At 45.5% G+C, this 15,401-nt stretch overlaps 1 protein-coding gene across 1 annotated transcript in view; it reads left to right on the forward strand.

The window, feature by feature from the left end:
* LOC144767653 (B-cell receptor CD22-like) overlaps positions 1–15,401 on the forward strand; it is a 324,333-nt gene that overhangs the window by 285,441 nt on the left and 23,491 nt on the right. The window contains exons 11-12 of the mRNA XM_078651050.1: positions 6,622–6,703; positions 8,135–8,268. Of these exons, the coding sequence (XP_078507176.1) occupies positions 6,622–6,703; positions 8,135–8,268 (216 nt within the window). The remainder of the gene's footprint in view (positions 1–6,621; positions 6,704–8,134; positions 8,269–15,401) is intronic.

A 15,401-nucleotide genomic window follows, 5' to 3' on the forward strand; every position in this document is an offset into this window, starting at 1 on the left:
AAGAGAAGCACGAAAATCTGTTTTCGGCGACGTCGACACTGCCGTGAACTACACTTAGGCGGGAGAGCTGCTCGTGAAGTGAACGGCGCAGCTCCGACGGCCTATGATACCTGCCGATGCCGGCAGTGGTCGGTCGTGCCAGACGCCATCTCTTGCATTGACTCCATCTTCGCCCGCTTGTTATCACAGCGCCGATAACTGCCTAGAGTGACTTGAGAAACTTGCCGACGTCGCATCATCACCGGAGCCGACACCGGCCATCTTCAATGCCATGCATTGTCACAACATCATTTTCCAAGGTACGGTTGTTTGGGGGTCTGTGTGACTCTGCGGCCAACACCGCTATCCTTGCGGGCGGCGCCATACTTTGGATTTTGTGCTGTCCTGACATGATAGCCCCAGTTGGTGCTATTTGATTTCTACAAGTACATTTTTGCAACATCCTTTTAAAGACATTTTATTGAGTATTTATATGTTGGATTTTGTTGTTTTGGTCCTGTGTAGTTTAGATAAAGATATTTTATTTTTCTAAACTGGTGTGGAGTCCATTTGTGGTGTTTTCACTGTGTTACTGTGAGTGTTGGTACACATACTTTACACATTGCCTTTGGGCTAAGCCTGTACGCTCTTGCCAAGCTACCAAGGGGGTGAGCAGGGATTATTTAAAGTGTGTATCCCCTTACCCTGACTTGAAGCAAAGGTCCCTAATTGGACAAAGGTACCTACCTCTGCCAACTAGACACCCCCATTTCTAACAGATAGGCACTCTTTTGATTCAAGCTCGGTTCTGCCATTAAATAATTAAAAACACCCAACATTCTAATCAGCAATCTCATCATAAGCAGAGGAGAAATTCCAGCAACAGTCTTATGGTTGATTTACCCCAATGTTCTTTTACCCCTTCAACAAGGTCATCATGGTGTTTTGTAATCACTGTATCAAAACCTCATCTCTAATTTCTTTATAATCAGCAACTTGTAACAGGCGCTTACTATAAAGAAATAAGGTGGCTTTTCAACTGTTATAACTTATTACAACTGAGGTCTGACATCACAGTGCCGTCTGCCAGAGCGAGTAGCAGATGAAAAAGCTAGGTGAAGTCAAGGGCACAATTTAAGCATAATTAAAGCGTGGCTTTTCTGTCTTATGCTCTATTTTTCTAGCTGTACAATGACAAGCAGAAGGGGGGATTTGGCAAGAGGTTTAGTTTTTTTAAACTAATTGGATAATTATAGGAAAGTTAAAATCTTTCTGCATGTTTCTACACATTCCGAGGTACTGCACCTTTTTTCAAACTGACTATAATAAACTGATTCTAATGTCTTTTTGTGACAAGTACCTAACAGCTTTTTGATGTGTTTAATTTTACATTACATATTATTTTTTCATGCATCTTGTTTGGAAACATGCTTTCTTTTTCACATGAAAGAGCTATGCACCAATGATCTAAGCGGTTTGTGGGAAAGGTGATGATGTGGCCATGAATTATGCAGAATAAAGTACCCTCTCCCACATATAAAAAGAATATTGCAAGACACAGCGGAATTCTATAACCGTAAAGGAATTCTGCCCTCAGCCTTGTTCATTGATCAACACTCCTACCATTCCATGTGACATTAAGCTGGCTTTTTATCTGTGAAGCGCCAAGCATTCTCTAACCATTAAATATACAATAACTTGCTTGGTATCTTTCACTCTGAATATTTAGTCAGTCTATATTTTGTTACTGGCCTGTAGAGGTTTTCTCTTACAAGCATGATCCCACCCTCCACAATCTACAAATGTAGCATCCAATATGTTTTGTTACAATTGAGTGCTTTACTATGTAAAGCATTTTTGTTAGAAAGGCCTCGTGTTTGCATAAAATCAACAAAGATTAAAAAACGGTGCATTTCTTGGTAACACATTTCATTCACTTCATACCAAACAAGAAGTTCTGTGGTAAACCGGAGAGCAAAATATTGTAATGCCACAATCCAGAAACAGCAGATAGGTGGCTCTTGCATTCTCAGCATAGGCCTCACAGCTGTGGAATGTGCTTCCTTTCAATAGCAAATAAATGGCCAACTGCAAAATGGATTTGAATGATCGAGAAAAGTGCGTAGCTCTTCAAAGTCCCACAGTTATATTCCCAAAATATGTTTAAAGAATCTGCACAGGGAAAGTGGCCCTGCTCTAGTTTATATTTATGAACACAAAGTGCTTCTGCATAACAGTGTTTGTACCACACTTTTACCCCTTCGCTGCTAGGCCTTTTTTTGGCTATTTGAGGTAGTTCAAGCTTAGGCCCCTGTAACGTTTTGTCCAAATAAGGTATCCACACCAAATTTGTGTCATTTTCTTCCAACATCTTGAGGATTTTAAAGGTACCCAGGGATTGTGGATTCCCTAGGAGGGGACCCAAAAATTTGCCAAAATACATCAATATGTGTTTTTTTTTCGGGGGAATAATGGGGAAAAAGTGCTGCAGAAGTGAGCGTCTGTTTTTTCCCAGCAAATGGCATGAACTAAGGGTTTGTGGTTCTGAAATCTCCATCTTCCAAGCTTTCGGGGACAGGCAGATATTTGTCAGAAAACCTACATTTTCTACACAGTTTTGGCATTTTACTGGGACATAGTCTATTTTTACTATTTTTTGTGCCTTGAATCTCCTTCCAGTGGTAGAAATCGGTGTAAAAGCAATAATGGGCCCCAGAAAGCTATACATTTCAGAAACGTAACCACAGTTCTGAACTTAGCAAAGGGTAATTTGTGTAGATTCTTCAAGGTTTTCCTATAATAGCTAACAGTTGAAATGAAAAAAATATTGAAATTGAGTTGAAAAAAAGCTGTGTGTGCCAAACGTTTTCACCTGTGACTTCTTCAAACGATGGCAAATTCTTTAAGCCCTTCGGTGCTCATGACAAGCTCAGCTCGTCATGGCATATACCTCTCAGGTGCTCATGACGAGCTGAGCTCGTCATGACCACACCCATTTTGGTTGCTGTCCAGCACAGCAGGGGAGTAGCTCTAGCAGCCATGTGGTTAAAGCAATATACCATTACATCTGCTGGACCCTCCCGGGTGGGGTGATATAGAGGACATGTAGGCTCACTAAGAACCTTGGATTCCCAGAGACAATAACCGAGCAGCGCCTTGCAATGGGTTTTCATTGTTTACAGGTATATTGCACTTAATTTGGTAAAATGTAAAGAGTGAAAAATAGGTATCAAGGACACCTATGTATTTCTAAAATGAGAACAAAATATAGAGTTTAGAAGTGTTAGTTATTTACACCTCTCCAAAATTGTGGGTACCCATACTAGGATGTGAATCAGAGGACATATTTCCAAGTGACGTCTTTTTTACTCTTTGTCTTACATTTAGAAGGCAGAAATGCATAGGAAGTCAATAGATAATAACACTTGTTCTACAATTCTGTGTTCCCTCAAGTCTCCTGATAAAAACAATCCCTCACTTGTGTGGGTAGGCCTAGTACCCATGACAGGAAACGGCCTAAAATGCAGTGTGGGCACATCACATTTTCCAGTGAAAACTGACCCTTTTTTCACAATGTGCGCCAGCTGCGGCTGGGGTCCCGTTGTGTGTGGTGGTGCGTGGGGGTTTCTCGAAGGTGAAGTGGATGCAGCGGTGGTCGGTCCAGTGGAGTTCTGTGGTGTGGCTGAAGGTGACGTGGTTGCTGGTGGAGAAGATGGGGTCAAGCGTGTGTCTGGCGGAGTGGGTGGGAGTTGTGGTGAGCTGTTTGAGTCTGAGGTTGGCGAGGTTGTTGAGCAGGGTGGTGGAGTTGCTGTCATTGGTGTTCTCGAGGTGGAAGTTCAGGTCCCCCAGGAGGATGTAGTCCATGGATCCAAGGACGTGCGTGCTGGCAAAGTCGGCGATGCAGTGGCTGAACTGTGGCCATGGTCCGGGGGGTCTGTAGATGAGGGTTACTCTGAGGGTGGTGTTGGGGTCGACATGGATCTGGAAGTGAAGGTCTTCAGCAGCGCTGAGGGTGTCGTCGGTGTTGGTCGAGATTCTGAGGGTGTTTCTGTGGACGTTGGCAATTCCTCCACCTGCTCCATTGGTGCGGTCCCTGTATGTGATCTTGTAGCCATCCGGGATGGCTATGGGGATGTCGGGTGCCGAGGAGGGGTTCATCCAGGTCTCCGTCACGAAGGCGACGTCCAGGGAGGAAGCGTCGAGTAGGTCCCTGAGTTTGATGGCGTGTTTGCGGGCGGAGCAGGTGTTGAGTAGTATGCATCTGAGGTGGTTGTGTCCTACCCCGGTGAGCGAGGTGGTGGCTTGAAGGCTGGTGAAGCTGCAGCACCGGCAGGAGAAGGGTCCTTGGGTGTTCTTCGGGGTGGCCCAGAAGCAGGTGTATGATTGGCTGGCATTGAGTACATGGAGGGTGCTGGCATCATAGTGGCGGCGAGCATCGTGGCATTCGCGAGGGCCAGGGGGTATGGTGCTCGGCGCGGTCCAGGCGGGGACGGGTGCAAACGGGCTTCGCGCCAGCCAAGTGGGCCACGCAGCGGCCGCCATAAGACGGGGAGGTGGGAGGTAGGAGCAGCTGGAAGGCGGGAGCGATTGGGCGAGCGAGGGGGCGGGGCCACAGGGGATGCAGCGGTGGGAGAGGAGAAGGCTGGAATGCTAGGAAGGGCAACAGGGGAAAAACGCTCAGAAAACAAAATACAAGTAGGGATTACAGTAGCAGAAAAACAGACTTCAACAGTGATACAACAATAGTAACAGAATATGCACATTTAGGGCAGCCTCCACCAGGAAACAGCATGAAAAAAATAATACCTGGTATCTAGTATGCCTTCTGCCCCATGTGGGTGGGTGGGGGGTAGAAAGGCTGAATTTGCCTCAATGTATTTGGGGGAACAATGGCCCTTGTCCAAGGTGCCGCTCCCCACTCCCTGGTGTCTAGTGGTTGGATGCCTGTTTGGGGATCGCCCACCTGAGGAGATACCCAAGCAGGGATCCACTAGGGAGGGATGCTGTTGAAAAGAGGAGATTCTCCTCTTTGCAATGATACCTCTCCTGTCTGCCTCAGTGCTCAGTGGGCTGCGATACCCCCTGAGCACAGAGGTAGTGAAACTGGAATGAGCCGATGGGCTCATTTCAGTTTCACAGAAATGACGACAGCGTGACGTGCACTCTGATTGTCATTTCAGTGAAAAAACTGAGCAGCCTTGGGAGCTGCGGAAGCTATTCACCAGATCCTGAGGCTGTTTGGGGGGAAGGAAATCCCTCTTGTACTCGTACCAGAGGGATTTCCTCTGCCATGTGCGCGGATGGCTAGAAGCCATCCGACGCACATGAGCACTGTTGCTTCAGACGGCTCCCTGCTGTCTGATGCACCGATTGGAAAAGACAGCATCTCTTTCCCACAGCATCTTAGTCTGACATGGTTAGGTAACAGTAGGCCTGTGATACAATGGGTCTCATTTCAGGCACAAGCTTTTGAGACAAAAGCACATAGCTGTAAACTGAGTCCTACACAGTACTAGAGAAACAGTCTTGTGGCAGATGCAAAACGTTGTGGAATCAAATAACATACTGCAAGACAAACAAGGTTTTTTTAGGATGGGATGGGTACTGTGACACTTGTGATCTCCATAGGGGTGATCTTCAAATGAATGCAATCTTACTTGGCCTTTCTGCTGCATTCAACACCGCCGAGCATGAAAATCTTTGTAGTACATGGAGCACTCACCTGAGGAATTAAAAATTGCTCTCTTGCATGGATAACATTTTGTTTTCAGAACGTACTCAAACTGTCCAACTGGGCTCATTCACCTCCCCTCACAAAATGTTCTATGGGGCATCCCGCAGGGCTCTGCAATCTCGCCTTTAGTGCCTAGTCCTTAAGTTCCCTCTCTAACTAAAATGCTACATGATTTGAATAGAAATGTGTACATGTATGCAGAAGGCATGCAGATACTTTTCAATCTCCAGGACACAAAAAAAGGTGAATACAACAGTCCATGTTGAGAGATGGAAGGTACTCCTTGATTTGGATGCAAGAAAAAGTTAGGCAAAATTGAATTCTTCTAAAACAATGATCTTGCTTGTACATAAACTGTGCCTCCAGGTTAGGCCTCCATCTATAGGCAATCCCCCTGTACCTGCAGAAACAAGTATAAAACTAGGCATCCTGCTTGACTCTAAACTTGACAGACAACTGTCTGCTGGCTCTAATTCGTGTCTCTACTATATTGACCTGCTTCAACGTATATATTCCAATTCTTGTTATTTCCTCTCAGCATCAGGTTAACTAATGTATTCGTTCAAGCACAGATTGATTTTGGTAATGACTTTTACACTGCTTGCAGTGCTTACGATATCCGATGCCTTCAAATCTTATCACTTTTATCTGCTTGAACCTTAATGAGACAAACTATATTCCCATTCTCACCTCAATCAGGGGCATTGGCACTCTCCAGCTAGGAAGATCTGTTTTCAACTGCATGTATCATGAGCAAGAATTTTCTGGTCAATGCTACACATGTCTGTCCAAGTCATGTGTTAAACATATTGCTGCCAATAAACTTGTAAGCAGATTTCACCCAGCAGGGTGTTAGGGTGTTTAGTAGTATCATTGCAGTAATAGCTATCTGCTTCCTTCTATCTCAGGCAGAAGCTGATGCAGCGAAGGGTGTCCACTTCTGGAGAGGCTGATGATAGAAGTGATACCTTTTTTGTATTGAACAAGAAGGTAGGTGGTGTTTCTTCCCATTTCGCTCAAGGGGATCAAGATTCACTCACATGGTGTGTAGAGAAATGTGAACTCTCTGCTCCTGCTGATAAACTAAGATATTGCCCGAGTGTTCTTTTTTTCAGGGCATGGTAATTACTATTCCAACTTAATTATTTTGCAAATCTCAACAAATAATACCACATCAGTTTGAAAATGTGGCATGATTCGTTTCATCACCATGCGTAAGTTGCATTTTAACACACATACATGTTTTTGATTACAAGTTTAAGAGCATGTTTTTAGTCTACTTAAGCTAAAAAAAACATTGTAAGAGTCTCTTTGGGTGCTTTTGTGACCAAGTAGGGGAGCACATCACTCTGAATTTGGCAGAACCATATAGAGAGCAGGGAGGTAGCACTGCATGAAATGAGGTGCAATGCTCAAAGATAAGGGAATCAAGGGGATTTTCAGGTGCATGTTCATTGGTGCAAGAGCAACGCAAATTAAAATGAGATTTATTAAGCATGGCCCTGACTGGCTTTATAAGTCTTGAGTAATGCAATGCAGCAAATCACTGGGAGGGGTTTCTATGGCTGTGGCGTGGGTGTTCCCATTCAACTTCCATAGTTTTTGATGCATTCCCAGATTTAGCAGAAGTGGTAGACCTGGGAATGCCCCAAAAACCTACACTTCCCCAGGCGAGGCATAACAAGGAGAAATATGTTTGTTTCTCCCCATTTTTCCTCTTTCTGTGTGCTGCACTCTGCAGCACACATAGAAAGAGGAAATAGCCTCAGGCAATTGTTTTTGTGCAGGAAAGTGCTCCTTCCTGCACAAAAACAATCCTCCTTACAAAGCAGGTACCCTTGCAGCATGGCGCAAGCGTGCCTGAATTGGCACCAGGCAGCCAAAACAACACCAGCACCGGGGAAAAGGCTGGAATGCGCTGTATTGACTTAAATACGGTGCACTCCTGCCATTTCCCTGTCACGCAGAGCAGTGCCCTGCACTGCACTGCGTGACTTGGCCATAAATATGGCCCTCAATGTATTTAATTTTGGATTCGATTTGTTTTGCCGGTTAGTTAATTGGATGCTTCTGGAAAGTCAGTCAGATCAAGCACAGCTTTAGTCCCAGGTCTGTTTTATCTGACAAAAATGTCAGTGCCTCGGGCACTTCACGGGTATCAGACATTCTGCTCATGTACCCCTCTAATTCAGTATACCTGCGGGCTGATAGACTTGAGGACAATTGGATATCTATGTGTGAAGTACTCTAGTGTCCTTTTATCTATGCTGTAACACCAACATCATCGGGCTTCACACTCTTTTCTTAGATGAAAACAGAGACATAGATTTACTACACACCTCAAGGTCTTTCCCACTTGACAGTAAATGATCATGAGGAGTAGAGAGCCTGTATTAACATGTAGGGTTATATTTCCTTCAGCGAACCATAGAAAATCAATACGATGGATTGGGAAATGGTGCCACCTCATTGGATCCGGAATATGAGGAGTCTGTCAATTACTCAATGCTCCAGTTTCCTTCTGGTCACATGGGAGAGGAGTCAGAGATCAACAGGTAAATGATTCCCCATTGCAGATCAAAGCATGGGCCATGCAATGATGCATTCTTATGATCAGCATTGCTAATTGTTAATTTAAACATACATAGATCGCCACAGGTATTACAAATGGTTATGTATTCGTGTTATGCATTTATGTGGGTAAGCCACCGAGGGAGTTGTGTGACTGGCATAGTCGGTGATATAGAATTGATTTGGTGTGGAATGTGTGTGGTTTGGATGGATTCATAGAGACATATTGGGGAAACATACAGGAAATAGCTCTTTTCTTGTACATTTTGTTCTATCTGTGTGATAATGAGAACTCAAGGACTGTCTACTCTCAGATTTGTTGATGGTGCTGCGCCATATCAGAGGAGGGAGAGAGAAGAAGAGAGTGCACACGCAGGTCATGCTTCAAAAATATAAACAAAATAGCAATTTATTTATTTTTTTGAGATTTTTATTGCGCGACAATTACCCGAAGGTGTCTCGGCGCATGTGACTATTCAGAAGGACCAATACCCAGAAGCCTTACTGGTTGAATAACCATGTGTTAAGAAGCTTACGAAAGCTGACAAGATTCGGAGCTGTTTTAATGGTCAGAGGGAGGGCATTCCATAGCTTAGGTGTTGCTACCATGAAACGCCTGTCCCCCCAGGTCACAGTTCTGGTTCGGGGAACTGGGAGCAAACAAATGTTTGCGGATCTGAGCTGTCTTTTAGGGCTGTAAATCTGAAAGGCCTCTATTAGAAACCTGGGGCCCATGTCGTGGATAGCCTTGTAAGCAATACAGAGGGCCTTGAACTTGATACGATTTTCTACTTTAAGCCAGTGGAGGTGACAAATGGCTGTGGTGGTCGGATGACGTCGGGGAATGCCTAGCAGAATTTTCGCTGCCGCGTTCTGTATGGGCTGAAGTTTATTTAGGACTTGTTTCTGAGTGTTAAGAAAAAGGGCGTTCCCATAGTCCATCTTAGAGAATACCAACGTGGTAATAAGGGTTTTTCCTGCAGAAGTCGGAAGATAGGGCATGAGTGTCTTGATTTTCTTTAAGATAAAAAAAGCAGATGAAACAACTTTGTTTACGTGGTGATTGAAAGACAGCTTATTGTCGAAGATAACTCCCAGGTTTCTGGCCTTGGCAACCGGGACAGGCGGGGGACCCATCTGACTGGGCCACCAGATGGATGACCAATCCGGGACAAGGTTGCCAAAGGTCATAACCTCTGTCTTATCCGAGTTTAGCTTCAGACAATTCGTGGACATCCAGGAGCAGACAGCAAGCATTGCTTCCTGGAATTTTGCTGCCACCACTGGACCATCCTTGTGCACCGCCAGGACTAATTGGGTGTCGTCTGCATAGGATGTCAGACGCAACCCATGGGCTTTTATCACCCCCGCTAAGTCCGTCACATAAATGTTGAATAGCGTCGGACTTAGCGAGGAGCCCTGGGGAACCCCGCAGGGGAGCGCAAAGACGGGGGAGTAGAAGTTGCCCAATTTCACTGTCTGCGTTCGACTAGCCAGGAAAGATGAAATGAGATCTCTGGCCAGGCCGACAACCCCCAAGGCTGCGACACGGTCGATCAGAATAGCGTGATCGACCGCGTCGAAAGCCGCGGACAAGTCCAGAAGGATAAGGACTGCCGCTCCTCCTTGGTCCATGATGGATCTAATCTCATCAGAGGCTTTTATTAGTGCAGTTTCGGTCCCATAGCCCTTCCTGAACCCAAACTGAGTATCATCAAGGAGATGGTGCGAGTCGATGAACTCTGAAAGCTGTTGGTTCATCAGTGTTTCACATATTTTGGCCGGGAAGGGGAGGCCAGCAATCGGTCTATAGTTGGCCGAAACTGTGGGATCCAGCGACGACTTTTTCAACAGAGGCTTGATGACCGCATTCTTCCAGACCTCTGGGTAGATACCTGTTTGAAAGATGGTGTTGCAGATGTCTGTGAGAGGAGAGGAGATCGCCTCGTTTATAGCACTCATCATTACAGGGGGACAGGGGTCAAGAGGGGAGCCCGACTTAGTAGCAGCAATGAGCCTGCTGATCTGGTCCTTAGTGACGGGATGGAAGGAGGGGAAGGCAGTGTGACAGATGGATAATTCAGAGCCTGGCTCCGTAGCCTCCCATCTAAGGTTCCCAGAGAAGGATGAGTAGATGTTGGCGACCTTAGTGGAAAAAAAAGAGGCCAGTGAATTGCACAGTATTTGTGAAGGTTCGATCCCTGAACCTGAAGGGGGGGGTGGAAAGAGTATTCACCACTAAGAACAATTCCCTAGCCGAGTTCTCGGCAGTCTCAATTTGGGCGGAAAAGAAGGCACTTTTTTGAGCAACGATGGCCTTTTTATAGATTGAGAGAGCATCTTTGTAGGATTGCTTGGCCGCCGTGCAGTACTGCTTTCGCCAACGCCTCTCCAGGTTCCAGCAAGAGCACAAAACGTTGAGTGTCTTTACACACACACAGCAAGGGCGAAATTGCATTCACATAGGGTGTAGATCTGACCTACCGCCTCGTGGCCAGCAACAATTCCTCTGAGTGAATGATACACTTCAGGACAAACTGTCAAAGACCTTCTGATCCTGATCATCTTCCTCATTAGGTGAGCCAGCTGGCATAAACAGAGGAGAGGGACATAACAAATAACCGTTTTTTTGTTCTAACCACTAAAATGCAGCAAATGTGTATCATGTTGATTCTACGTGTAAAATAATTCTTGTCAGGATTAAGGGATGTGTAAAGATATCTCACATGGAACCCAAATGTCCACCTGTTCTAACCAAACTATGATGCACAAATACGTCAGATAGGAATCTGGAGAAAAAAGGGGAAAGGGATAAAAACACGAGACATCACTGATTTAGAAAGGTGCCAATAGCTAAAGGTGTAACATAAGCCCCTGCAGCCCAAACGGTGGAGGTGGTGGGGCCCGAGCTCCAGGAGGGCCCCTCAGCAAAGGTGGTAGGTAGTGGGCTGGGAAGAGAGGCCCGCTACCATGTACTGTGCAGTTCGCCCCCACAAGTTTTGGTATGCCACTTCCAACAGCAGCCCTGTCTTCTCAGAACCATTGGTGTGTAACAGGAACAAAACACACAGAAAAACTCACTGTTCACCGGCATTCAGAACACAAAATCAGCATGACACCAGGGTACATAACCAGAGCTGTGTACAATGAGCAGCGTGACAATGCACCAGCTTGGTAGAAGAACGGTAAAATAATGGGGAAGGAGGTCTCGGATAAGACTGAAAGTGCATATGCCCAAAGAGGGCATGTGATGACAAGGGGAGTAACAAAGGGAGGTAACAAAGACTTACGGAGCTGAAAAGGGGAGAAACCAACAGAGTACAGGGACAAAAGAAGGAGTCACAAAGTAAGCAAAATCAAAACGGAGTAAAAACACCGGAAAGATGTTGCCAGGCATCATACTCTTGTTAATAAAACCCTATTTAATGGCTTTGCCACTCTTACCCAAAAAATGCCCCCACAAAAACCAAAGTGAGGAAGATTAGATCTAATTCCTCAAGCTTCCACAATTCTGTTTTCCAGACTATCTATTCTTGGCCTCATTGGATCTTATATTGTGGCCAAAAGCCAAGGCCTTTCAATGTCTGTACACTGCCTTCTTTCCTAAGCCTGACGCTGTGGTCCTCAAAATCCAGTAGGGTAAAAGACAATCATTTCCAAGTAACAGGATTTAGGCATCACCATTCTTGACTGACCTTGCCATAGGTTTCCAGTAGGATGAGAACTATTGGCAGGAGAAGGAACCAAAGGAGAACAAGGGCCACCTTAGGGATCAGGACAATGAGAGCCAGTAGGATTGGACAGCAAGGCACTCCTGGACTTGGAACTCATAGTTCTAGTCTCCCTGGTCATATTCCTGCTGGTCTACCTGGTACTGGGGTCACTGTCCCTCCTTTCAATATTCCAGCACTTGCTATCTGTCCACGTGATTGCCCTGGTACTGGTCCTCATGACCCTCCTGTGGCACTGGCCCTAATCCTTGGTCAGGTCAGGACACTAGGCAGGAATTCCTGAGGACCATTACTGGGAGAGCTTAAGGTAACCTGTTGTAGATAAATCTCAGGACACTTCTAGTTAGTTACATGTAGATTTATTGTAGAACACAGCTGAGCGCACACCTCACCGGCCTCCCAGACCATCAACTGACAAGAGTGGAACACTCCAATATAGGATAGAATACACATAGGTTTTCTGTGAGGCTAAGGAGGTAAGAACACAAAGGAAGGGCTAACGACCACTGTCAGCCATGTTACATGAAGAACTAATTTACAACACATCTTCCTCCTTTACAGAAAAAATAAATAAATAAACAAATCACAAAAATGAAGCTTAATGTATGGGAGACAACAACCATGATAATTAAGACAGATGGGAAGTCTACGACTTCTTGAACTATTTTTTAGTTTGTGAAGGTAAACAAGCATTTAGGGGCAAAGAGTGTTATGAGCGAAGGGCAAAGAGTGTTAACAGTGAAGTGAGAGGTGAGACACATCACCCAAAACAACTAATAGGTATCACCACCACCTACTCCCCTTAGACTGACAAAAACATGATCTGTCCTTGACCAGCAAAAACAGGAAGAGAGAGTTCACTTCCTTTAATCCATTTACGTCCACCATCACTTTCCGCTCCAAGTTGAAGATGAACAGTTCAGCAGATGCCTCCATGCTTTACAGGTACTACAGTCCTGGGTGCTCTTCGAGATTTTCAAGTGCTGTACAACCGGGGCTTGATGCTTATCCCCGATCAACACGTCTCAGGTGCACGTCTTTAGAGCGCCTGATGTACCCACCGGGGCCTATCTCTTGACATTCAAACCGGGCCCGATCTTTGCCCCCAATGAACTCCTTCAATGATGATAATGGTCACTTTCAAACAGGATTTATTAGCGTTGGGGTTTTAATTTTGCTCTAGCTTGACAATTTCATAGTGTAAATACACCATCAAGTGGCGAACAGTTTAAATGACGCATGCAGGGATAAATAAGCTTTGACAAGTAACTGTCTCATGATTCAGACGAGTCACGTAGGATGTTTGTTTATTTTTCCTGGCAGCAGAGTATTTGCAACTGGTACCTGCAATTGTATTCTTTTTCCAGTGTTCCTCTAGGTTATTTTGTTTCTGGAAACAGCTGGGAAATACTTGTCGCAGGTTTCAACACATTACTCAGGTTAGCAGTTTCTTTTTGTTAATGATATGGGCAGTAGATGGGTTTCTTCGTTTATTTTTCTTTAGTATTCTCTCGTTTTTGAGGTTTTATCCTTCTTGTGGCCACATTGCTGGCAGTAGATGGATGTACTGCTGTGGATTCTTAGTGCGAGGTGCTGCCAGGGATTAGCAATTGACTCACGGTTGTGGAAGGTACACTTTTCTTTTCTTGGTTTCGTTTCTTTTGAGTTTTCCCTTGTTTTTCCGGTTTCTTGTTTCTTTTGATCACGTTACTGGCAGCAGATGGGTGGACCGCCGTGGGTTCTTAGTGCGAGTTGCACACACCTCGCCAGCTGACCAGACCATCAACTGACAAGAGTGGAACACTCCAGTACAAGTTAGAACATACATAGGTATTCTGTGAGGCTAAGGAGGTAAGAACTCAAACGAAGGGCTAACGACCACTGTCAGCCATGTTACATGAAGAACTAATTTACAACATAACCCTAAATGAGGAAAACCAGGGTGAGGAGTGGCAAGTCTAGGAGAACCAGGTCCAGGGAGATAAAACCCATGAGGAAAAAATAGGACCAGGACTAGGCAGGCCAGAACCAGGGGCACCCAGAGATACAGAATGACCATCAGGGGAGGAACATGACCATGAAGACTGGTAAACAACCTTAACAACGCGGTTGTTACATCGTCTTCTGTAACAACACAGTCGTTACAACGACCCATTGTTACAACGCGATGCCATTACATCGCAAGTCAATAGATCGACTTGCACTAGATGGCGCTTCAACACCTTCCCTACTGTTGCGCAGGGTGGAGTTGGAATAGTAAATTATACTATTCCTAATATTGGAGCACCATCTAGCTGATTTTGACGGGTGGTGCATCCAGTCCCAGGACCCCCACGTTTTGGCCCCCTTCATTTGGTTCCCCCCCTTCTCCTTCTTGTTCCGTTAAAACACTTGGGATCACGTTAAATCAAAATCTCACCCTGCACTCCCAGGTCAGCACGGTGGTATCCTCTTGCTTCTTCACCCTCCGTATTATTCGAAAAATTTCCAGATTCTTCTCCCCCTCTGCTCTAAAGCTCATTATGATTGCTATGGTACTCTCGAGGCTGGACTACGGCAACATCCTGTACAATGGTGCTCCAGCCTATGCCCTCCGACGCCTACAGCTGGTTCAGAACCAAGCGGCCCGCCTCATCTATGGTCTCCCTAAGTTCCATCACGCTACCCCTGTATTAAAGAACTTGCATTGGTTGCCTATTAGGGAACGGGCCCTCTTCAAACTTGGTTGCACGACGTTCCAGGCTCGTGCCAGAACCGCTCCAGCCTTCATAAACTCTGCAATCTCCAGCTATACATCGCTAAGGGAGCTTCGCTCCTCCTCCCAGTCATTGCTATCAGTTCCTCGTTTTAGGAAGAAGAGGATGGGCGGGGCAACATTTGCTGTCCTTGGTCCCATCTTCTGGAATTCCCTTCCCTCAGCTATCAGATCCATTCCGCTTTACCCTGATTTCCGTAAGGCTCTTAAGACTCACCTCTTCCTGCAAGCCTTTCCAGCTTAGCTCTCCTGTAGTTCCCATTCAGGTTCAAATTGTTCTCTAGCGCCAAGAAACCGCTAGGTATATGAGCGCTTTATAAATGTTTTTAAATTCAAATTCAAATTCTAGTGCAAGTCGATCTAATGACTTGCGATGTAATGGCATCGCGTTGTAACAACGGGTCGTTGTAACGACTGCGTTGTTACAGAATGCGATGCAAAAGCATGCATTGTAGCATGCTATATTCATGAAGACCACAATAAGGTGGCTAAAAGGCCTAGGCTGTCAGGTCTAAGAGGACCATGAGCACAAGTGGAAGGAGAAACAAAGTACTAGCAGGCCCAGAAGCAAAAGCACCATGATAAGGAGGACATATCCAGGAAGATAAATGCCAGGGGAACCAAGGCAAGG

Source organism: Lissotriton helveticus, chromosome 7 (assembly GCF_964261635.1).
Source record: "Lissotriton helveticus chromosome 7, aLisHel1.1, whole genome shotgun sequence".
NCBI lineage: Eukaryota > Metazoa > Chordata > Amphibia > Caudata > Salamandridae > Lissotriton > Lissotriton helveticus.